Raw genomic sequence first — 25,736 nt, 5'->3', positions numbered from 1 at the left:
GAGGGGCGGGGGGGGTCGGGAAACCTCTGTTTGAAACAAAAATGAGCAAGCACGCCCTGCAGTTTCAGCATTCCATTCATCACTTACTAAAACATCGTAAACATTCATTTATCTCAAGCTCCTACAAAAAAACCCAGGATTAGAATGCTCTTCCCACTGACTCAAGACATTGATCCGAAATTGATAATAACTTTACTCAGATGAAAACATAAAGCTTTGGTGCTCATTGTTTCAGGAATTTGCCCATAACCATGGTTACAAACAGATTCTCTGCATTTGCCAGGATATGAGAGAGAACACATTTTTTGTTTATATATTAAACATGATATCATGTTCAAACATTAAGGTATGTGAATTAAATATTAAGTTAGGCGCAACTTCTAAACAGACAGAAAAATAGAAAAATTACATATAGGATCTTTTGCTACCTGGGAATATTCCAAAGTGCTTCACTACCAATCAAGTATTTTTGAATTCTAGCCAGAGATTGTAAACACAACAGTCAATTTGCACGTACAGCAATTAAATAAATGAACAGATAATCTGTGTTTGATAGTTTTGGCTGAGATATTAGAACACTGGAAGAATTTCCCCACTCTTTCATATCATCTATGAAGGGTCTAGTTTAAACATCTCATCTAAACAAACACACCTTCAGTAATGAGGCACTTGCTCAGTATTGCACTGCAGTTTCAGCCTAGATAAGGCGATCAAGTCTCTGGATTAGGGTACGAATCCTTGAGCTCCTGATTCAGAGGCACCTTTGAGCCATGGCACAAGGACTCAAGGAGTAAGTTTCCAGCAGGGGCCGTTCAAACACACAATATACAGATTCAAAAGAGAACCAGATGCAAGATCGGACTATGATCCATAAGGAACCCAGGTTTGATAGGAATATTACAAGAAGAATTTCCTACATTGTTATCTCACACAGCCTGTTCACATGTTTCAGTTAACAACAAGTTGCATGTATTTAGTGCCTTTAATATACAGAATTCATCCCAGAGTGCTTCACAGGAGCATTATAAAACTAAAGTTGACACCAAGCCACATACAGCAATATTTATGCAGATAACCAAGAGCCTGGTTGAAGAACTAGACTTAAAGGAAAGAATGGAATCAATGGTGAGGGAATGGAACTTATGATGGGGATCTATCTTTAGTTAGCCTAACATTTTTAATTGGAGGAAATTTCTGCTCATATTGGATGTCAGACTATCAGTCCAACAATTTAGTGACAGGTGACAGTGAGGTATAATGTTGTCAGTATACATGCAGAAATTAATGCTGTGTTTTCAGATAATGTCTCTGAGGAGCATGTCTATTAGCAATAGGACAGGGGTGGGGTCAATGACAGACCCTTGGGGGAACACCAGAAATAATGGCACAAAAGCAGGAAAAGAAGCCATTGCAGGTGATTCTCTGACTATGATTAGAAAAAGAAGAATAGAACCAGCTGAGTGTAGTCCCAACCAGATGATGGTGCAGAGATGTCAGCTTCATGTTTAGATACTTGTATGTGCATGAACAGACCTCTAACTTGGCTGTCCGTTCCTGCCCCTCTCCGTTTCCGCATTTGTTTTCTTCCTCAAAGCGGTCCACCTACAAGTTCCTTCTTTTTCCCCATATCCTGGGGCAATTTAATGCTTCTCCTGTCCAACAAGTGGCGAAACTCATTACATGCAGCAAGTGGATTTGATCGCAAAGGCAAGCTGGAACCGATAGCTACAACCACAGTGATGCAAAAGAATGGTTTCATCTCCTAGGCTACTGGCTGAAGGCTACATTTTTGACAGATTACTGATTGATTCAGATCTATTTGTTCTCCTATAGCCAATGCTAACAAGTTGCTGCATGCAACAAATGATATAACAGTGGAATGCCATCATTAAATTGAGCTACACAATCATCTCAAAAAGAAAAAAATGACTAAAACAATCATTCACAAAGAAAAGCTGAACAAAAGATACAAAAATAAGACCAAATTGACTGCTGCTGCTCGGGGCTTTGCAAATGCTAGAGATTGAGTGCAGTTTATAGGCGGAACATCTTGCACTTTGCTAGGTTATGACTTGAGCCTTAAAATGTTTTATAATCGGTGCCACCAACTCCTGTAGATGGGAATGGAGACTTGTCAATGGGTTCAGTGGTTGTATTTTACAGAAAAAGGACTGGGCTGGTCCTGCTGTGTGCAACTGTTTAGCAAAAATTACTTCAAAGTTTCAAACAGACTTGAATTTGTTCTAGTGTTTCAATCCATAATGTCTCCTTGTGTGCATTACCTTTGGTCCCAACTGTATGCTAATATTTTCCATTTACAGATGTCATTGTTATTGGTCGACGGTGGCCCAAACTTTTGATGAAACAATTAATATCTTGAGCACGCGAGGGAATTTCATAATCAAAATCACTAACATAGATGATCTGATAATCATCATCATCGTGCTGTTTGTGGCCTCTGCCATGTACAAATTGGCCATCACATTTCCTACAGTGACCACACTTCATTGACTGTAGAGTACCTTGAGACAGCCAGAGATAGGGAATTCATAAAAATGCAAGCTTTTTTCCCCCCACAATTTGCTTTTCATCTCTGAACCAAGCAACTTCCAAAGTAAAATAGTTATTTTCTTTTACAATTAGAGTTACTGCGGCCTCACTATTTTTTTTATTCATTCATGGGACATAGGCATCACTGGCTGGCCAGCATTTTTTGCCCATCCTTAGTTGCCTGAGGGCAGTTGAGAGTCAACCACATTGCTGTGGCTCTGGAGTCACATGTAGGCCAGGACGGGTAAGGACTGCAGGTTTCCTTCCCTGAAGGACATCAGTGAACCAGATGTGTTTTTCCGACAATCGACAATAGTTTTATGGTCATCAGTAAATTCTTAATTCCAGACACTTTCTTATTGAATTCAAATTCCAACATCCGCTATGGCAGGATTTGAACCCGCATCCTCAGAACATTAGCTGAGTTTCTGGAATAATAATTTAGCAATAACACCACTAGGCCATCGCCTCCCCTATTTACAAGGCTTCCATTGACAATGCAAAACCTTTGTAAGATATCGAAATGCAAATGCCCATCAAGATAGCAGTTTTACAGCAGCAGTGTTTTTTCTTCTATTTTAATACAAGACATGAACCATGTCACTGAGTGATCTCAGTCAGACAGTGCTAGATTGTCTGCTCTGCCGTACAGCAGACAGTTAACTCATCACTGGCTTGCATGAAAAGTCGCAGGAAATGTTTGACATATTAAATGCACTTTATTTTAAGCTGTATATAAAATGCCTGACTTCTTGTCACTGGCATTGCATGAGCTATTGCATACAATGGAGGCCACCATTTGGCCCACTATACCAGTACTGGCACTTTCAAAGAGCAGTTTATGCTTAGTCCCATATCTGGTTTTTTTCCATAACTCTGGAAGTTGTTCATCCTCAGCTTTCCAAATCCATTTGAAAATTATGAAATCACTTGCACCAGGTAGTGTGTTCCAGATCCTGACAACTCAAAGTGGAAAACTCCTCATCTTCCCTCTACATCTTTTGCCAACTGTTATAAATCTATGGTTTCCAGTTATTGACTCATTTGCCAGAGGGACCTACTTTTCTCCATCAACTCTATAAAAACCTCTCATCAGGTTGAAAGCCTCTACAAGGTCATTTCTAAACCTCTCCTGTGTCAAAGAGAACCATTTCATCATTTTCAACCTCTCCTCATAACTGAAACCTTGTTTTGCAACCTAAGGCACTTGAAGAGTGGTGCCCTGAATTGTTCCACAAGAGTGGAGCTGCTGGTCTGATCAAACTGGAGTTCAAATCTTAGCTTCAACTGCTAAGTGCAATAGGGAAGCATTAGCAGATAGTGGAAAGCAAGAAACAAAAGACCCTGTTCCTCTTCGCGTCTCAAGTATATTCTATCACGGAGTTAAGAATGGACCTGAGTGCAGTGCACAGGTACGTCTACACAGGATAAATATTTTATCCTTTCTGCTATATTAGTGGCTACTCGTCAGAAATGTTTCACCGTCTACAAAGCACTTTGAGATGTTCTGATGCTATGAAAGGTTCCACAGAAATCTAAGTTTTTCTTTTCTCAGTGAAGGAACATAAATTGTCGGATATTACAGCATGGAAGGTCAATCGACCTCTCATGTCAATGCAGATTGTTAAAAATGTGTCAATCCCTTGTTTGTCCCATTCGCTTGCCATTCTCCTCTATTGAAATCTTATTTCAGGTACTTCGTCAGCATGGATTTCACTCCACTTCAGCCAAGAATACCATATCCTCAGTTCACTGGAGAATGATTTTAAACATGTGCCTTCTTATTTTTGATGAAAGTCTGAGCCTGAATCCAATGAGCTCAAAAAAAATTCAGAATTTTAAACTAAGGTTATGGCAGCACCTATCACATTACATTAAAGCAAGCAAGAGTATTTATCCAGTTAAGGTCAACTAAACATTGCAATCTCAAATTTTTAAAACAGTAACATTTTCAGTAGAATTGTCCCTACAATTCTGCACTGCTGAAGGAAAAAAAGAATTGTGTTGACTACTTATGAAAAGGTAGGGTCATGCATATTATTTTAAAATTTTGATTGCACATCCAATATTACAGTTCAGAAAATGGTGGTGAGGTGAGGAAGTCTAGGCTAAATATTCCCAAGGAAATTCAACTCAGAAACAAATAGCAGAATAGACGGCATTTAGTATGGTGCATATAATGTATCACAGCTATTTGCAGATCTGTATCACCAGTGATTTGTTTGCAATTTGCTTTTGTGATTTCTGAATCAGAAAGTAACACATGTTCTGAACAGAATTCTTGAACTCAGGGTAGATTATTGCACAAATATTTGCACTTAAAAGGTGCTCTGCATAAGCCTCTGAGTGTTGGAATCATGTGCACATTTGGTCACAAATGGTTTAGAGGCTTGTCACAGAATTTCCCTCCTTCAATCCCCTTCCCAATCATAGGAGAGTTTATTTTATAACACAAATTGATGACCTTCTGCTGTATAGCCAAACATATTTAGTACATTATATTTTTATTGTATTTGCTGTGACTTGCTCCTTTGACAGATCATGTACAATTTACCCAACAATGAATCCTACCCCATCTACATCAGTAGCACATCAATAAATTTGAACTGTGCTTTCAAAAATAACATTAAAAGAATATTTTCAATATACAATAGACATGACTCTGCCTCCTTTCCTCGGCTTATTACTAATTTTCAGCTATTTTTCTCGAAGTTGTAAAATCGTTTGAAAAGATTCATTAACTTACATAATGTGAAGTGGTTGACCAAATGAGAATTTGTTTGGGTTTTGAACTGGAAAGAGGTGCTGTTGAGCACCTGAATGGTAGCAATAAGTTGGAGAGAGCATCTAGGGAATAATGGACTGTGACTACATTTCAAACAGTTTACATTATGGATTTGAAAGCTACATTTTACAAACTGATGACACTTCTCCCTTGTGGCCTTTTTTTTGGAAACATTCCAATTAGGCTGCAATCTGTATGCACTGCAGATGTTGCACTGAAACATTTACATCAATTTTTATGACCTTAAGGCAATTCAAAGTAAACTTAAGGTGTTTGTTTTATGCAAATCCTATGGTAACACATTGCAAGCTCTGACAGCACAGGTTCACAGTTTTTACCATCTTCCTTGATCTTAGCAGTGTTTTACATCAAAGCCCCTTCCTTCCAGCTCACCCTTGCACATCCACACACACAATTGAGGGTGAAGACTAGCAAGTTCCAGACTCCTCTACAATGGTCAATCATAATCATGTTTCATGCTGAGCTGATTAGAAGCAGCGTTTTTATTAGTCAGGAAATTTCTTAACTGGGAAGCGGTGAAATATTCCCTGTGGCCCCACACTAATTTTTTAAAAATCAAACGAACACCAATTGAAAAAAACAAGAAATTAACAAGAATTGCATCTGTCTTATCAAAGTAGTATTGATTTAGAACATTACAGCACAGTACAGGCCCTTCGGCCCTCGATGTTGCGCCGACCAGTGAAACTAATCTAAAGCCCATCTAACCTACACTATTCCAATATCATCCATATGTTTATCCAATGACCATTTAAATGCCCTTAATGTTGGCGAGTCCATTACTGCTGCAGGCAGGGCATTCCACGCCCTTACTACTCTCTAATGAAAACAACCTCAAGTCTCTCAGCCTTTCCTCATAAGACCTTCCCACCATACCAGGCAACATCCTAGTAAATCTCCTCTGCACCCTTTCCAGTGTTTCCACATCCTTCCTATAATGCAGTGACCAGAACTGTACACAATACTCCAAGTGCAGCCGCACCAGAGTTTTGTACAACTGCAACATGACCTCCTGGCTCCGAAACACAATCCCTCTACCAATAAAAGCTAACACTCCGTACGCCTTCTTAACAACCCTATCAACCTGGGTGCCAACTTTCAGGGGTCTATGGACACAGAGATCTCCCTGTTCATCCACACTACCAAGTATCTTACCATTAGCCCAGTACTCTGTAATCCTGTTACTCCTTCCAAAGTGAATCACCTCACACGTTTCCGCATTGAACTCCATTTGCCACCTCTCAGCCCAGCACTGCAGCTTATCTATGTCCCTCTGTAACCTGCAACAACTTTCCGCATTTTCCACAACTCCACCAACTTTAGTGTCATCCGCAAATTTACTAACCCATCCTTCTACGCCCTCATTCAGGTCATTTATAAAAATGACAAACAGCAGTGGCCCCAAAACAGATCCTTGCGGTACACCACTAGTAACTGAACTCCAGGATGAACATTTCCCATCAACCACCACCCTCTGTTTTCTTCCAGCTAGCCAATTCCTGATCCAAACCACAAAATCACCCTCAATCCCATGCCTCCGTATCTTCTGCAATCCGTGGGGAACCTTATCAAATGCTTTACTGAAATCCATATACACCACATCAACTGCTTTACCCTCATCCACCTCTTTGGTCACCTTCTCAAAGAACTCAATAAAGGTTTGTGAGGTACAACCTACCCTTCACAAAACCGTGTTGACTATCCCTAATCAAATTATTCCTTTCTAGATGATTATAAATCCTATCTCTTATAATCCTTTCCAAAACTTTGCCCACAACAGAAGTAAGGCTCACTGGTCTATAATTACCAAGGTTGTCTCTACTCCCCTTCTTGAACAAGGGGACAACATTTGCTTTCCTCCAGTCTTCTGGCACTATTCCTGTAGAGAATGATGACATAAAAATCAAAGCCAAAGGCTCTGCAATCTCCTCCCTAGCCTCCCAGAGAATCCTGGGATAAATCCCATCCGGCCCAGGGGAATTATCTATTTTCACACTGTCCAGGATTGCTAACACCTCCTCCTTATTAACCTCAATCCCGTCTAGTCCAATAGCCTGTATCTCAGTATTCTCCTCGACAACATTGTCTTTTTCCTGCGTGAATACTGACGAAAAATATTCATTTAGCGCCTCTCCTATCTCTTCAGGCTCCACGCACAACTTCCCACTACTGTCCTTGACTGGCCCTAATTTTACCCTAGTCATTTTTTTATTCCTGACATACCTATAGAAGGCTTTTGGGTTTTCCTTGATCCTACCTGTCAAAGACTTCTCATGTCCCCTCCTGGCTCTTCTTAACTCTCTCTTTAGGTCCTTCCTGGCTAACTTGTAACTCTCAATCACCCTAACTGAGCCTTCACGTCTCATCTTTACATAAGCCTCCTTCTTCCTCTTCACAAGAGATTCAACTTCTTTAGTAAACCACGGTTCCCTCACTCAATTCTCACTTGATTTATTATCGTCACATGTATTAGTATGCAGTGACAAGTATTGCATCTTGCGCGCTATACAGACAAAGCATACCATATATATATGTATAGAAGGAAAAGAGTGTAGAATGTAGTGTTACAGTCATAGCTAGGGTGTAGAGAAGGATCAACTTAATGCAAGGTAGATCCATTCAAAAGGCTGGTGACAGCAAGGAAGAAGCTGCTCTTGTGTTGGTTGGTACGTGACCCCAGACTTTTGTATCTTTTTCCCAACGGAAGAAGGTGGAAGAGTGAATTTCCAGGGTGTGTGGGGTCCTTAATTATGCTGGCTGCTTTGCCGAGGCAGCAGGAAGTGTGGACAGAGTCAATGAATGGGAGGCTGGTTTGTGTGATGGATTGGGCGACATTTATGACCTTTTGTAGTTTCTTGCAGTCTTGGGCAGAGCAGGAGCCATACCAAGCTGTGATACAACCAGAAATAATGTTTCTTATGGTGCATCTGTAAAAGTTGGAGAGACAGCTGACATTATTGAAGCAGTGTATTGGGAGGTATGTGATTATATTTTGTGTGTGATATTACAGATGAGTTAAGCATTGAGCCCAGTTCCTTGAAAACAAAGTTGTCACCTCAAAACGAGAATGCGTCTGCTAGGAATCACGATGAGAGAGTCATCCTGAAGCCACAGGTCTTTGGGCAGAGAATTCAAGATGCGTCTTGAGGAAAGGTGGGGTTCTCAAAAAAAGGGTTCTGCTTCCTCTCCTTCCATTTTTGTTGCTTCTCTGCAGAATTTAAACAGACAGTTTCAACTTGTATTGTCAGGCAGCAAATTCCGCCATACACTGATGTCAATTTATCCCTTTTCAGCGTGGCCTTCAAAGTGTCCTTAAAACATTTCATCCGTCCCACTTGAAATCAGGCACCATCCTTATGTTGTGAAAGGAGGATCTGTTTTGGAAGCTGATTATTTGGCAGATGCAATGTCCAGCTGATTTCACATTATTATGGTTGTGATGATTGAGGAATTGGCTTCAGTGAAGATGCTGGAGTTGTACCTATGTTCCCAGTTGACTTTGAATATAATGCAGAGACACAACTGGTGGAAATTATCCAGCAACCTGAAGTGTCTTTTGTAGGTGTCTCAAGTCTCACTGCAATAGAGAAGGGTGGTAACAACAACAGCATTGTAAACTAACGTCTTTGTCCCCCCCCTTATGGAGACTCTCTGTTGTCAAAGATCTGTTGTGCAATTTTTGGAAGGCTGGCACAGCTACTTCTGCGTTTGATCCTCTCTTTGAAGGTGGCCTTTGAGAAAGGCAGCTGCCAAGATATTGGAAGTGTTCAATGACTTCTTAAGACACCAATAACAATAGCTGGAGATGCAGGTGCTTGTCCAAGAGAGGGTTGGAGGATGATTTTGGTCTGGATGTCGAGTGAGAGGCGAACCCTTTTATATGTGGAGTTGAGGAGATCAAGGGTATTCTGAGTGCTGCTTGCAGTGTGGTCCACAACTGTACAGTTGTCAGTAAATTGCACAGTTGTCAGTATATTTTGAGTCATGGATATGTTGGAGGGTGACCTTAGTCCTGGCTCTCAGCTGGAGGTTGAAAAACTTCCTGTTAAGTCAAAACTCAACCGTGACCCCTTGTGGAAGTTGGTCACCAATCAGTTCCATGACCAGGCTGAGGTAGAAGGGGAAGAGAGTTGGGGCAATCAACACAGATACGAAAAAGCTCAATCTCCAAACCACCGCAAAGGACGGATCCCGTCATACCATCGTGTAGGAGTTACAAGATAGTAAAAAATTCGCTGGACATTTAAGTCTCTAGAGGACTTTCCAAAGGGCCTTGTTGTTTGTTGATCGAGTCAAAGGACTTCGACAGATCAATAAAGGCCATACAGAGCTCTATGTATTGTTCCAGGCACTTTCCTTGGATTTGTCAGTGACACTGATTATGTATGCGCTTGCCTTGAATGGCCGGAAACCATACTGGGTCTCTGGAAGTATGCCTTCGCTGACGCATTGAAGATGGTTCAGGGGGTTTCATGTGAGAATCTTCCTCAAGAATGGGGAAAAGTTCACAGAACCTCTATTTATCACCCTTCTTAAAAAGTGAAATAATGATGGCATTGCAGAAGTCGGGAGGCAGTGCCTCTTCCCAGATTTTTGTAAAAGGTTTTAAGAGTTTGAGCAAGAGTTTGTGACCCGCAGCTTTGAAGATGTCTGCAGGAATGTTGTCCGGACCAGAAGAACCAAGGTACAAAAGCAGCAAGCAGAGCACCAACTTGATGAGAAATAAAAACACCAGAAATGGTTCTCATGCACCTTGAAATGCACCCCCTTGTACAATTCCAACCCACAGCCAGATGCTCAAAATAAGCTAGGACTTCAAGTTGCAAATCAAGGGGCTTGGTGAATAAAATGAAATCCTTTAAACTGTAGTTAGATTAAGTTCATAAGAGGGAAATAGAAAATGTCATCTTCAAGCAGTCTTTGGGATCTTAACTCCATTTCTAAATGGGATAATCTGGTAAAGCAAACCAAACAGGATCACATCAATAATCTCCTCCAGCAGTCTATCCACATAGTAGAATCTTTATTTGTCAAATAATTTATACGCTCCACACACTATAGGACTAGCTTGGCTTACCTGCTTATAAATATATAATAAATTTGAAAAATGAAGCTAAGTCTTAGTTCCAGACCAACATTGCTGAAGAGGATGAATAGATCATTGCTGTATGTGAAGGAAGCTTCAGGCACCCTCCACACTGTGGGAGAATACCAAATTTGTATAATTCTAGGGCCCATCATAGGTACTGTGGCTGATCTGCCAAAGACATTCGGGTCCCAATTGAACCAACGAATGCTTGGCCAGGCAAAGAAACCAAAAACAGAGCTGCACATTTAGAACTTCCTGAGACTATGAAGTCCAGTTCCTGAATAGTATTCAATGTTTGCTACACAGGTGTGCACACAGATTATAGGCAAGGGATTGTAATGAGAAATTCTGCAAGTATGGTTATACAAGAATGCAACATACTACTAGTATTGCTACCAGTTTTTTATATATAAACCATGGGTCCTGAAGTTTGCATAGGTAACTTTATTCCTTAATTTTTGAGAAATATGCAATGACATTCTTGTTCAGCAAGATAGAAATAGGATCTTCACCACACCATCCTTTTCTAGTGCATCTCCACTATTATGCTGTAGCTGAGTGGAACTGTATGTGCCTGATTCTCTTACCTATTCAGTGGCAGGCAAATAATACATGGTCCATCTCTGACACTCCCCTTCCTTGATCTGTCTCCATTTCTGATGATAAACTGTCCTCTAGTATCCATTACAAGCCCACCGACTCTCACAACTACCTTGACTACAGCTCTTCACGCCCCACGCCCTGTAAGGACTCCATCCCATTCCCTCAGTTCCTTCGCCTCCGTCGCATCTGTTCTGATGATGCCCACTTCCCAAAATAGCGCTGCCGATATGTCTTCCTTCTTCCTCAATCTTGGCTTTTCACCCACTGTGGTTGATAGGGCTCTCAACTGCGTCCAACCCATCCCCCGGGCCACTGCTCTTGCCACCTCTCCTTCCCCCCCCCAGAACCAGGATAGGGTCCCTTTGTCCTCACTTTTCACCCCACCAGTCTCCGCATTCAAAGGATCATGCTCCACCATTTCCGCCAACTCCAACATGATGCCACTATTCAACACATCTTCTCCTCACCTCCCATCAGTATTCCGCAGGGACCGTTCTCTCCGGGACACCCTGGTCCACTGCTCCATCACACCCAACACCTCACCCCTGCCCATGGCACCTTCCCATGCAATCGTAGAAGGTGTAACACCTGCCCATCATCCCAGATCCTAAACACCCTTTCAGGTGAAGCAGTGCTTCACTTGCACCACCTTCAATCTGGTCTATTGCATTCACTGTCCCAATGCGGTCTACTCTACAGAGAGATCAAACGTAGACTGGATAATCATTTTGCTGGACACCTTCGGCCGCCCGCAAGTGGGATCCTGACCTTCCCGACGCTTGCCACTTCAACACACCACCCTGCTCTCCTGTCCACGTCTGTCCTTGGCCTTTTGCAATGTTCTAGTGAACTCCAATGCAAACTGGAGGAAAAGCATCTCATCTTCCGATTGGACACTTTACAGCCTTCTGGCCTAAACATGGAGTTCAACAACTTCAGAGGATGAACTCTCTCTTCCACCTTCACTCCATTTCTATTTATTTTATTTCATTTTGTTTCATCTCATTTATCCACCTTATCCTTCTATCTCACCTCCATTTTTGTACTTCTCCATTCCAGCTCTCTTCCCCCCCAACCCCCACCCACCCCCCAGCCCCTTTTCAGTGCAACTGTCACATTCTTCAGGCAGTCCTTTAACAATCTGTACCTCTGTTCTGCCATTCACACATTCTGATCACTTAGTGGACACTTTCTCAGCATCTTCTCAGCCTTCTGTATCCTCATATCCTCATTTACATTCCCTTTGTCCCATTCCACTCCCCACCCCAATAGTATAAATCTCCATTGATTCTCTTTGCTCTCAGTTCTGACAAGGGATCATTGAGACTCAAAACATTGTCTCTATTCTGTCCACACGTGCTGTCAGACCTGCTTGAGATTTTCCAGCATTTTCTGTTTTTGTTTCAGATTCCAGCATCTGCAGTATTTTGCTTTTATCTTAATATCTCACAATGCTTTCTCTACCTGTTCCCACACTGTTACCTCTGGAGTCTCCTTCGGGTCTATTTTGGAACTCCTATTTATACAGGCTGCTCTTCAGCCCAAACAAACTCCGTTCTCTGATCTCGCCAGCTCCCCTCCCTGAGCACTGTCTCAGGATGAACCAGACTGCACCAGGTCCCCTCCCCAAGCACTGTCTCAGGATGAACCAGACTGCATCAGGTCCCCTCCCCAAGCACTGCATCAGGATGAACCAGACTGCACCAGGTTCCCTCTTCGAGCACTGTCTCAGGATGAACCAGACTACACTGAACTGTTGCATCCTATTTGTCCAGCACACTTCCAACCTCCTTAAACCCAAGTTCCCTCCAAGTCGCGCACAATTCTATCTTGGAACTATATTGTCGTTCCTTCACGGTCGCTGGGTGAAAGTCTCGACCTCAATCGAGTGGTAGACAATCAGGCACTTTACACCAAAAAAAGAAATTTGCTATAACCTGCAGTGCCTCAAGTAAGGTAGGTAAACAAAATCCAAAATGCTTCAAAGTTATGTAACATAAATGGTCGGCACAATTCTGAGCTTGTCACTTAGTCAACTGAATTTAAAACTGGAACATGGGTAGTAGGAAACCTGCAAACATGCTCCCTCTCCACTGCTGCTTCCCCACCACCTGCAATATAATTGGGCAAACAGCAAATAGACCACGTGATGATGCTCAAATTTTACCTGATGTAGCTGGGTGTCCGATGGTGGAAGAGGATTGGAAACCATAGGGCCAAAAATATCAAGGTCATCATTCAAGCTTGTCCCTGTAGTGGTGCTGCCATTAGCAATAGGAGCTTCAACAGGAGTATCTTGATGGGAGAAAAGCAGACAGCATAAGTACACCAATGTACAAAAGACTTTTCAGGCTGCTTATAACATCTGTTGGAAAGTAAACAGGAGTAACTTAAGTATTGTTTGCTTGGCACAGGCTAAGTCAATTCAAAATGATAACATTTCAAAATAGGATTACATTCAATACGTATTTAGTTTGGCTTAGAGTACTGATAATTCAGTACTGCAATTCTGGCCTATAACCTCCTGGGTCTCCAGCGTCACATTTGGGGATAACCAAATAATGCACTGGGGAATTCCTCTAGGAAGTTCCCACATAAGGATTTACCTGGCAATCGCCCAGATGTGCTAACTTCCTTTGGAGGATTGCGTTGGATTGGCAACCATCTGACACAAGCGATTTCAATCGCTAACTTTGGATGGTTCTGCCAGTTTTACCCTGATAGTTACTTTGAAAGAGTTAGAAGGGGGAAAAAAAAATCACTTTAAACTCCAGAGTGACTATCTAGCTGGAAGTTATCCAACCCTTTGTAACCTTTTAAAGTATCACATAGGATAACACTGTCACTTCTTATTTGGTGGCTTACAGACTTGTCTATTGGACAAAATTGTTATTTGACCTAGAAGCTAACCTTCAGCAGCAAAGACATCAAGAATGCTGTCAGAAAACCAATTTAGGGAGCTTCAATTTAGTTATGTCATAGATGTAAAATTAAGAGGAGAATGACAAGATTTTTTGGAGGAGCCACTCAACTTTGAATGATATTGCACAATGTGGTTCCTGACCGAAACAATGAGAACTCTCTGGCCTAAAAGCTATTACTAATTTTTCCAGTGTTAAATCAGATCGGGGGTTTTGGATAGGTAGGAACTACTATACCATCAAACATGGGAAGTCAATTACCAGAAGAATCTTTCAACTGTTGCAAATAAGGGAGGGGAATAACTCAGGGCAAGCTACACACATTGAATGGATCTAATCCATACAAACAGAGCATTCAATTCTATATTCTGAAATTGTGTCAAAATCATAGAAAACACAAATATGCCTTAGAGTCCAGAAACCTGTCTATTCCCTTTGTCAATATATTCAGTGACTTAGCCTCCAGTCTCCTGGTGGTAGAGAATTCCACAGGTTAACCACCCTCTGAGCGAAGAAATCTATTTTCATCTCAGTCCTAAATGACCTAACCAATATCCTGAGACTGTGACCCTTTGTTCTTGACTTTGACCCCTCACCCCCCCCAAACCAGAGGAAACATCATCCCTGCATCCAGTCTGTCCAGCCCTGTCAGAATTTCATACTTTTCAATGAGATACCCACTCATTCTTCTAAACTCCAGTGAATACAGGCTTGGTTGACCCAATCTCTCCTCATATGACAATCCTGCCATCCCAGGAATCAGTTTGGTGAATGCACTCCCCCTATGGTACGTATATCCTTTCTTAGATAAGGAGACCAAACTGCACACAATACTCCAGGTGTGGTCTCACCAAGGCCCTGTACGGCTGCAGTAAGACATCTTTGTTCCTGTACTCAAGTTGTCTTGCAATGAAAGCCAACATACCATTTGTCTTCTTGACTGTTTGCTGCACCTGCATGTTTGCTTTCAGTGATTGGTGTACAAGGACACCCAGGTCCCTTTATAAGTCAACATTTTCCAATCTATTACCGTTTAAATAATACTCTACTGTTCTGTTCTTCCTACTGAAGTGGATGGATCTCCCATATATTTGTCAAACTGAAAACTTGTCTTAATCATCTTGAAGCCTTTTAACATCCTCCTCACCACTTGCATTCCCACCAAGTTTCATGCCATCAACAAACTTGGAAACATTACATTTGGTTCCTGCATCCAAATCATCAATATATATTGTGAATAGCTGGGGCTCAAGTACTGATCCCTGTGGGACTCCAATAATCACTGCCAGCCACTCCAAAAAAACTCCTACTGTCTGCTAACCATTCTCGATCCATGTCCCTAATCCCATGCGCTTTAATTTTGCACAATAACCTCCGATTTGGGACTTTATCCAAATGCATCACATCTACTGGTTCTCCCTCATCTATTCTGCTGGTCATGCCATTAAAAAACTCTAGTTGGTTTTTTTGAGGAAGATGATTTGCCTTTCGTAAATCCATGTTGACTTTGTCTAATCCCATTGATATTTTTGAAGTGTCCTGTTATCACATCCTTTATAACACACTCTAGCATTTTCCCTACTACTGATGTTGGGCTAACCAGTCTGTAATTTCCTATTTTCTCCCTCCTTTTTAAAAAAAAAATAGCGGGGTTACATTTGCCACCCTCCAAACTTCCAGGACCGTTCCAGAGTCTACAGAATTTTAGAAGATGACAATCAACGCCTACATAATTTCCATGGCCACCTCTTTTAGCACCCTGGGATGTAGATTACCAGGTCCTGGGGCTTTATTAGCTTCAGTCCGATTAGTTTCTCCAGCATTTTTTTTAGTAATACTAATTTCCTTCAATTCATCCTGCTCCCTTGACCTCAAATTCCCAGCATTTCTCGGAAATGATTTGTGAAGGGAAGACAAAATTAAGGTACTTATTTAATTACTCTGTCATTTCCTTGTTCTCTCTTATAAATTCTCCCATTTCAGACTGTAAGGGACCTATATTTGTTTATATGCAACTTTATATGCCTCCTTTTTCGGCCTAATACTATGCTCAATTTATTTTGTTAGTCATGGTTGGGTCACTTTTCCTGCTGTGTTTTTATGTCAGAAGGGAATGTGTAATAGTTTGATTGCTTACATTCATTCCTTCAATATTATCAACTGCCATGTCTTTTAGTGAAGTTCCCCATCTATCGTAGTCAACTGATGCCTCATACGTTCGCAGTTTCCTTTGTTCAGATTTAAATTATAGATTGTCCTTTTAAGGAATTCAAATTCAAACAGAATTCAATAATAGTCACTGGAATAGGTGTTTCCATTATACAAGGTTAATAACATCCAAAACCAATACTGCTTAGCCTAAAATGTACACTCAGAGAAAATTGGCCTCTTAATTTTCACAGAAGTGGTCCAATACCAGAAACTACTTACGAACTACTCAGCTCTAAAAATCAACCTGTGTGAACTGTGATTCAGTTGGTAACTGTCTCATGTCCGAATTAGAGGATTGTGGCCTCATGTACCACTCCAGGATCTGAATACAATTTATGCTGAGACTTTGGTGCAGTACTGAGGATGTGCTGCACTGTTGGAGATGCTTCTTTTGGGCGAAACTTTAAACTGATAACCCTTCTGCCCCCTCAGGTGGAGATAAAGATCTCCTGATACCATTTCAAAGAGCAAGGAAGTTCTCCCCAATGTCCTGGCCTTTAATTATCTCTTGATCAACATCACAAAAGCAGATTATCTGGTTATTATCACATTGTTGTTTGTGGGAACTTGCTGTGTGTAAATTGGTTGCCATGTTTCCTACATTACAACAATGATCACATTTCCTGGTTATAAAGCATTGGGGACTACATGTGGTTATAAAAAGGTGCTACTGTATATAAAAGTGCTATGTAAAATGCACATCCTTTATCAATAACAGGCACAACAAATGTCTTGAGGGAGCTCCCATAATTCGTTGGAATCTCTGTAAAATGTGCTTCCACACTAAATACCGAACTCAAATTCGAAGAATTACTACTGCAAAATGTTGGTCTTTGCAGCAAAAAACATTAGCTCAATGTTCAGACACAGATTCAGACAAAATTGTAACACTGGGATGTCATACCTACTGGTCCATAATCTAGGATAATTTTAGCTTCGTATGATTGACATGAAAGACTGTGTTGGCCAAACTTGAAGTAAGTATTTTGCCACATATTATTAAAGTAAGCTCCAAGTTATCCAGCAAATTCAAAAGAATTCAGAGTGCATTTTTAATGGTTGGGGATTGAAAGCTGCATAGGTTCATAAATCAAATAAGACTACAGCAGCAGAATGCTTCACCTGTTGTTTAAAATTATAACTTCTTTAATGAATTGTAAAATTGCATACAGTATCAAATATTGACTCAGTATGATACAGCTATTGAGAGTAGTGAAGTGCATAAACATGAACTAGAATTCATCAAGAAACAAATTAATAATGAACCCTCGGTTTCATGTATCACGTTAATATTTTTCTTGGAAAGGAGGAAAATATATTTTCCGTGTAAAGTCTCTTCCTCTCTTGATATTAAATTTTCAATTCACCATTATTTACCTCAACCGTTTTGCTTTCAACAGTCTCAATGTTTTTTCTCAAAAGGTTTATAGTTTCTCAGATGCCCATACAATTCTATTTACAAACAGAAGTACACCACTCTTGATTAGCAACAATACCATCAGCGCCCTTGTAACTTAGAGTGCCAGACCAGACCAAAGGTCCAGACTGCGCAGAGGACTACAGAGACCAGTGCACAGATAAAGGTCAATATCTGCCAGTCACGCAAAGTTAAGTCAAGGTCTAGTATTAGACTTGAACGTTAATATGATAACTTTTGTTGGTTGGGTGGGTGATTATTGATTGTGTTTTAAATAAATATTGGTTGTACCAACAAGGAGTCTACTCGCAATTCTTTGTCCACAGGTTTATTTGGTAGCAAATGCCATTAGCTTTCGGAGCGCTGTTCCTTCGTCAGATGGAGTGGAGATCTGCTCTCAAACAGGGGATACAGAGACACAAAATCAAGTTACAGAATAGATAGATGATAGATAGATACCCTACAGTGCAGAAAGAGGCCCTTCGGCCCATCGAGTCTGCACCGACCACAATCCCACCCAGGCCCTATCCCGACATACTTTACCCACTAACCCCTCTAATCTACACATCTCAGGACTCTAAGGGGCAATTTTAGCACGGCCAATCAACCTAACCCGCACATCTTTGGACTGTGGGAGGAAACCGGAGCACCCGGAGGAAACCCACGCAGACACGAGGAGAATGTGCAAACTCCACACAGACAGTGACCCAAGCTGGGAATCGAACCCAGGTCCCTGGAGCTGTGAAGCAGCAGTGCTAACCACTGTGCTACCGTGCCGCCCTACAATCAGGTTAAAGAGAGGTGTATTGTCTCCAGACAGGACAGCCAGTGAGATTCTGCAAGTCCAGGAGGCAAGTTGTGGGGGTTCTCACTGGCTGTCCTGTCTTTAACCTGTGCTTAATGCTCCCTCCACTCACATTGTCTGTAACTTTAAGACCTGGTTGGCTGTAGAGATTCACATTCTAATCAGTATTCTGTAACTTGATTTTGTGTCTCTGTATGCCCTGTTTGAGAGCAGATTTCCACTCCATCTGACGAAGGAGCAGCGCTCCGAAAGCTAATGGCATTTTCTACCAAATAAACCTGTTGGACTTTAACCTGTTGTTAAAACTCTTACTCAATTAGACATGTACATTCATGCCTATTTAGAGTTAAAACATTATTTTATTGCCTGAGACACGTGGAGAAGTGATCTAAAATATCAACTTCTGGCCAAACCTGGCACCTACATTGGGGGCTGAAGACAGTGCACGAGCCTTTCGTTTATTCATTTCCACTATATAACAGACGATCATTTCAAAAGGGAACTCTGATTTTTCCTACAAAAATTGTGTCAACGGCATTTTTAGTTCAGGGACATCAGTTGCATCATTTGGAAACACTGAGCCAAAGAGTACATTGCTAAAGAGCTATTGTGATGGTTACTTCCACTTTTGAATTTGCACTGAGACATGGAGTGAATAATTTAGATCACTTCTCCTTAATGGCCTTTATGGATTGTAAATCAAATAAAGCACTCCTGGCAGATTGTCTAGTTCCCAATGGACGGGTGCGCTTCTCACAGAACCAATTCCTACTTTTAACATGACGGTGGAGAATGCTCGAGGTTAAGTTCCACTTGTACTTCCCGAGAAGATACAGGGCTGCCTATGATACACAAAACAACAAATGTCATTTTAAATTACAAACTCTGCTTGCACTGGCATTGCATTCATGGTTCAATAGCAGACTTGTGATCTGACCTGGTTACCTGCAAAAACATTCTAGATTCACATATTTCCATCTGGTTAAGTTTAGATTTTTGAATCTGATTAGCAGATCGAGTTCGCGTTGCACTTGTGTGGCAGTCAAAGGAAGCACTGCAAGGACATTCTGGAGACTTCATTGAGGAATTTTGATATTGACTCAGGAAAGCTTGCCCCGGATCACTGCATCTGGTGCAACCAAATAAAAAAAGGATGCGGACTCCATAAAAAGCAAGCACATAACAGAGGCAATGAGAAAGCCCAAGGAGAGGAAATCCTTGTCCAAAACACCAAATTAGACATATCCTGTCTTATTTGCAGCAGAACGTTTTGGAAGTCGATTGGCCTTAGCAGTCACCCACGCACCCACTCCAACCCTACCAAACCTCGCTGAAAAAGGAGTCCAGCATTGTCTATTATCAGACATATTAGGATTGGAAATACATTGCAGTTATTCCAAGCTAATAGGTTGGAAAGCTATGCAGTTCAATAACGCCAAATGGCATGAGTGCCAAATGCTGACTTTTATTTTCATGAACATAGTAATATTTCTAACAGTGATGCTGAATAGTAAAATAGTGCATGTGAGTGCAATTCTGAGACATCAGTACGCTGGGACATTGAATCACCTCCTTCTAGGGAAAGCGAACCTGCGTGTATACAGTATCTTGGCACTCAGCATGTTCTAGTGTGTCGGACAACCAATTACTGCAGATGTGCAATCACTATTGTCACACAGGAAATCATGGCAGCCTCCCTCTGCTTTCAAATCCACCCCTTTTGTCTAATTTGTCTGCCTCCTACCATCTGTTTTGGCTGGGTACTCATTTTCTTTGTTGTGCCTCAGTGAAATACCCAGGGACATTTTTTCTACTTCATAACCACTGTATAAACATAACCAAAAGAGAAAATGCTGGAAAATCTCAGCAGGTCTGGCAGCATCTGTAAGGAGAGAAAAGACCTGATGTTTCAAGTCCAGATGACCCTTTGTCAAAGCTAGAAGGCGTAAAAAGTGGGAGATATTTGTACTGCAGTGTAAGGGAATGAAAGATGAGTCATAGCCATAGAAATCAGGGGAAAAGACTTCTAACAGCTGTTCACAGAGAGAATAAAGGGTGTGAATGGCCAAACGGCAGAGAAGCTGTAAGCTGTGACAGATGAAGATGTTTGGGTCTCTCCGATATAGAGACCACATTGGGAGCAGCGAATGCAATACACCAAATGTATAAACATAAGTTGCTATTTGACCAAGCAGTATTTATACCAGGTCAAATATGGGGCTGGGAGATGCTTTTCAGCAACTCAGCACTCACAAATAGGAGGATACATAATTTACTTTATGTTGTGTGCTTGCAAAAAGTGAAAGGAAATCTCAAACTATTCTCATTGGCTTGTAAGCACAATTGAGCAAAAGGATTTTTAACATTACACCCCAGATGATGAAAATAACCATTTTTGTCTTGAAGGACAAGAAATTTTCAAATAAAATGTAGCAACACTATACTCCAGCCATATTTCATTACCATTGTGCTATTAGAGTTGATAAACTAGCAGAGAGGTTGATCAGCGAAAGGGACCATCCCTGAAAATTCTTAGCACTGCTCTACAAGTTCAAGTCAATTGGAAGGTGCTGACTTCCACTCCTGATGTCAGAGCATCAAGGGCAAGGGTGGGAATAATTCATTTCATTACGTGTGGCAGCTGCCTTAGCTAGGAATGAACTGAGGCATTTTAAGAGCGAGGACACATTTGGCTCCAAAGGCTTTACTTACATTCAGAAATGTTTAGGTATGTTTAGGACAGGATTTCCAGATCAGCCTCACTTTGGCTGATAAGAACAAAGCAAATCACTACCCAGGTCCTGCTGCCACTGATGTCTGGAGTTAACATTAGGGCAGGTGGGAGTTTTACCTCTGAAAAAAGCGACTAGAAGTTTGGGCAGAAGTGTGACATTTCTAACTTCCTGGATCTATTATGCCTCAGCTTGCCTCTGAGTATTTTTGGGCCCATTGCATTTAAAACTGTGGTATGCAAATTGTATATTCTAGACACTGATTCTATATCTGATCAAAGAGTGGTCCAAGACCTGGGCTAAATTCAAAGCTCCAAGAGGATTAACATGCAAAATAAGCAAACTATAGCTGGTTAGAAATTTCACCAGTTGCCAATAAGAGGGATACAAATCTTTCTTTTTGAAAAAAGGACAACTCAAAATGAAAACTCACTACGAAGAATTGCAACTACCTACTCTTATATAAGGAAATATCAGATGAACTTTTATTCAAGAGGAATCTTGTTCACTTAAATTATTCAGGTAACATCCTCAACAGTCTAGCAGAGCTTTCAAAAATCACAGTTCTTTCATTGGCAAATTATCTTAAGTTGTGCAATCTTATTTGTTAAATCATTTAGCTTTTTTGGCAACCAACAGCTGCTCTTTGCATCAATATCTGCTTCACGTGCTCATTTTCAGAACTTTATGGCACGCAGGAAGTGGGTCCTTACCATAAACCCCCAATCCTACAAAACTCTCCTCCATCCCACTTACCTTTTCAAGCTGTCAAATTCATGAACCTTTTGAGTTTTTAAGCAGCGGGTCAAATTTTAAAATTAGAAAAGAGAACCTGTGTGTATACAGTGCCTTGGCACTCAGCATGTTCCAGTGTGCCGTACAATTACTGCAGATGTGCAATCACTATTGCTACACAGGAAATCATGGCAGCCTCCCTCTGCTTTCAAATCCACCCCTTTTGTCTAATCTGTCTCCCTCCTAGTATCCGTTTTGGCTGGGTACTCATTTTCTTTGTTGCACCTCGGTGAAATACCCAGGGACATTTTTTTCTACTTTACAACTACTATGTAAACATAAGTTGCTTTTGGCCAAGCAGTATTTTACACCAGGTCAAATATGCAGCTGGGAGGTGCTTTTCAGCAGCTAAGCACTCAGATAGAAGGATATATAATTTACTCCATGTTGTGTACTTGCAAAAAGTAAAGGAGCTCTTAAACTATTCTCATTGGCATTTAAGCACAATTGAGCAAAAGGATTTTTAACATTACAAGCAAGATACATTCTCTGCCCTCTTTCTCCTCAAAAGTACAAATCATCTGCAAACCAATCGAGGAAAAGGTGATTCAATGTCCCAGCATGCTGATGTCTCAGAATTGCACTCACATGCACTATTTTACTATGAAGCATCACTGTTAGAAATATTACTTTGCGCATGAAAATAAAAGTCAGCATTTGGCACTGTGGAAGGGAGTTCTGAGTTAGCTAGCAGATCCACAGGCAGATTTGTAGTTTTATATAATAGCTGGGAGGGAAAGGGTTAAGATGATTTTTACCTATCAAGATAATGTTAGCAGTTTGCTCAAATGTGGATGTGATAACAGCATTAAAATAAAGATATGATTTTTAAAGCGTCTATATTTGCATATTAAATAATGTATTTTAACATAAAGTACATTTCTAACATACTTGTTCGCCTCAGTCAAAACGCACGCGCTGCAGAGATGATTGGAGACGTTCAAGAAGTTCAATTGCTAAATCCATTAGTCGGCAGAGTAAATATAGTTTTGAGTCCCGGGACAGTTATTGAAACATCATAGAAATCATAGAAACCCTCTAGTGCAGAGAGAGGCCGTTTGGCCCATCGAGCCTGCACCGACCACAATCCCACCCAGGCCCTACCCCCATATCCCGACATATTTACCCGCTAATCCCTCTAACCTACGCATCTCAGGACACTAAGGGGAAATTTTAGCATGGCCAATCAACCTAACCCGCACATCTTTGGACTGTGGGAGGAAACCGGAGCACCCGGAGGAAACCGACGCAGACACGAGGAGAATGTGCAAACTCCACACAGACAGTGACCCAAGCCGGGAATCGAACCCAGGTCCCTGGAGCTGTGAAGCAGCAGTGCTAACCACTGTGCTACCGTGCCGCCCATTAAGTATCCAACTCATAGGGCATCTATTGTCCAAGACATAGAATGTGTAATTTCTTGGGCCCAGAAAGGAAACCATCAGATTGTTTTGGCAGTATGCCTATGGGAATGGTATTTGGCTAGAGGCACCCTGAGTTACAAAGCAACAAGGAAATGAGTCTTGCCAGAGGGAAGAGATCCAGTTTTTGGACAGACAAGTGAAATATCATCATGTCAAGCAGCACATCACAATTGGCTGAGATAAATCTGTCATGTTTTGAGCTGACATGTTAATATGAAATGAAACTGAATTTAAGTTAATTAGGAGTATCTTAGATAAGCAAAAGGTATAACTGTATTGTACTTTGGGCTCGGTGCCTCACATCTTTGGAGAGGTCTTGCAGCACGGGCCCAGAGCTATTCAACCATCTAAAGGCCTCCCACGGCCGTAGGTTAATGTTTTGTCTGTCTTGTATGATTTTTCATGTTTTTAAATAAAGTTTAATTACATCTTAAGCACAGACTTTGCCTTTGCAAGATTAATTTTTAGGTTTTCTTAAGTTTTTAAGAAAATCAGGCCACCAGAGAATCCCCCACTACAAAATAAAAGTCAGCCTTTGGCACTCTCGCCATTTGGCGTCACTAAACTGCATAGCTTTCCAACCTATTAGCTTGGAATAACTGTGTTTGCATTCCTATTATGTCTGATAATATATAGTGCTGGACTCCTTTTCCAGCAAGGTAAAAGCTGAGGAAGAACCCAAAATCTGGCTATATTCGATGACGTCACCTGGGGTAGCAACTTGAAATTGGTACGCAGGGTCCTTTAAGCTGCGGCTTTATTTGGAGGCACTGCTGATTCCCGCATCGAATACACGCAGTCCAAACACTGTTCAAACAAGTGTCACTCTTCCAGTCTTTGTTCACCCTGGTTTCATGTCAAAAAGGCCAACAGGAAGTCCTGAGGCTGGTGGGAGCACCATGAGGAAACATGTCACTGAGTATTAAGCAGAAAGTGGAGATACTAATGGGTCTAGAGAAGAATGTCTCACTGAAAAGATTCAGCGCAGAATATGACATTGTTACATTGACCATATGGAAGAGGAAAAGGAGAGCATTTTATGCTGACGGTTATGTGCCCTAATTAATCAATAATATGAAAATATTCCATCAATCAAAGACTATCCATGTCTATGTGCACAAAATATTACTAGAGTGGACCAGGCAGCGTTGGAGCAAAAAAAATCCACTGGATCACTTTGTTAACATGACCCAAGGGGAAGTTTTCCACGAGGAGTTAAGTCTAACATCACCATGTGAATATTCATCAGGATGGTATGACAAATTTTAAAATGTCATGGCGTACATCTGCTGAAAGTATGCAGTGAAAAAGCTTCAGTTGACCATGAAGCTGCAGCGGCAAACTAGAATGCATTTTCCATGATAATACCGGAAGAAGGTCTACCAGCAGAGCAAGTGCACAAGGCTGATGAGACTTCATTATATTTGAGGCATATTCCCAGGAAAACCAATGTAACTGTGGATGAGACAGCACCAATGAGATTCAAATATTCTAAGAAACAATTTACTGTTCAAATGCAGTAGATACCCACAGGTATAAATTACTTATTATTGGTAAAAGCCAGGGTCCTAGGTCTTTCAAGGGGATCAGGACTTTCCCTGTTGTTTCCAGGGCCAATAAGCACACTTGGATGACTAGACAAATTTTCCTTGATTAGTACGAGAACCATTTTGCCCCTGAAGCCAGGGCTTATTGTCGGTCTGTGGATCATCCTGGAGGACTGCAAAACTATGTTCTCCCTTGATAATTGTGCTGCATATCCTGATGCAGAACTCAGAGCTTTCAAAATTTATGCGCCGCCCAATTGTACTTCCCTCATCCAGCCATAGATCGAGGCATCTCGCGAGCATTGAAGGCCAGCTACAAGGCAGAATTTAGATATGGCTGTTTGATAGCGCAGTGTTGACCCCTTCCATCGCTTTACTGATGATCAAGAGTAGACTGATGTAATCGGTAATTGGCTGGATTGGAATTGTCCTGATTTGTGTAGACAGGACAAAGCTGGGCAATCTTCCACATTGCCAGGTGGATGCCAGTGATGTGGCTGTACTGGAACAAGGGATTTCACAACAATTGATATGGTTTCATGGTCAGACTTCTAATTTCAGATTTTTATTGAATTCAAATTTCACGATCTATCAGCGTGGGATTTGAACCCAGGTGCCCAGAGCATTACCCTGGATCTCTGGTTTCGAGTCTAGTGACAATACCATTTTGCCACTGCTTTCCCAAAATGTAATTTGAAAGTTTTGGTCCTTTAAAAGATCATGAATAGTTGCTAGATATTTGGTAATATTTCAAACATCTGCTTTCTGGTCAGGAGACCTGGGTCCTCTTTGTAGAAAGCGGAGGGTGGGAAAAAAGTCAATTTTCTTGGACCAGA

General features: G+C 41.3%; 1 protein-coding gene across 6 annotated transcripts in view; it reads right to left on the bottom strand.

Moving 5' to 3' along the window:
* The window catches only part of smap1 (small ArfGAP 1), a 252,271-nt gene that overhangs the window by 45,883 nt on the left and 180,652 nt on the right, over nt 1-25,736 (bottom strand). For all 6 annotated transcript variants that reach the window (XR_013497795.1, XR_013497794.1, XM_078213304.1 and 3 more), the window contains one exon: nt 13,216-13,343. Coding sequence is in view for 4 of the 6 variants with exons in the window: in XM_078213304.1 (XP_078069430.1) it covers nt 13,216-13,343 (128 nt within the window). In the remaining 2 variants the exon portion in view is untranslated. The remainder of the gene's footprint in view (nt 1-13,215; nt 13,344-25,736) is intronic.

This window comes from Mustelus asterias, chromosome 5 (genome assembly GCF_964213995.1).
Source record: "Mustelus asterias chromosome 5, sMusAst1.hap1.1, whole genome shotgun sequence".
In the NCBI taxonomy this organism is placed as follows: domain Eukaryota; kingdom Metazoa; phylum Chordata; class Chondrichthyes; order Carcharhiniformes; family Triakidae; genus Mustelus; species Mustelus asterias.
The sequence above is the reverse complement of the archived record's forward strand: the minus strand, read 5'-3'. Positions and strand labels throughout refer to the sequence as shown.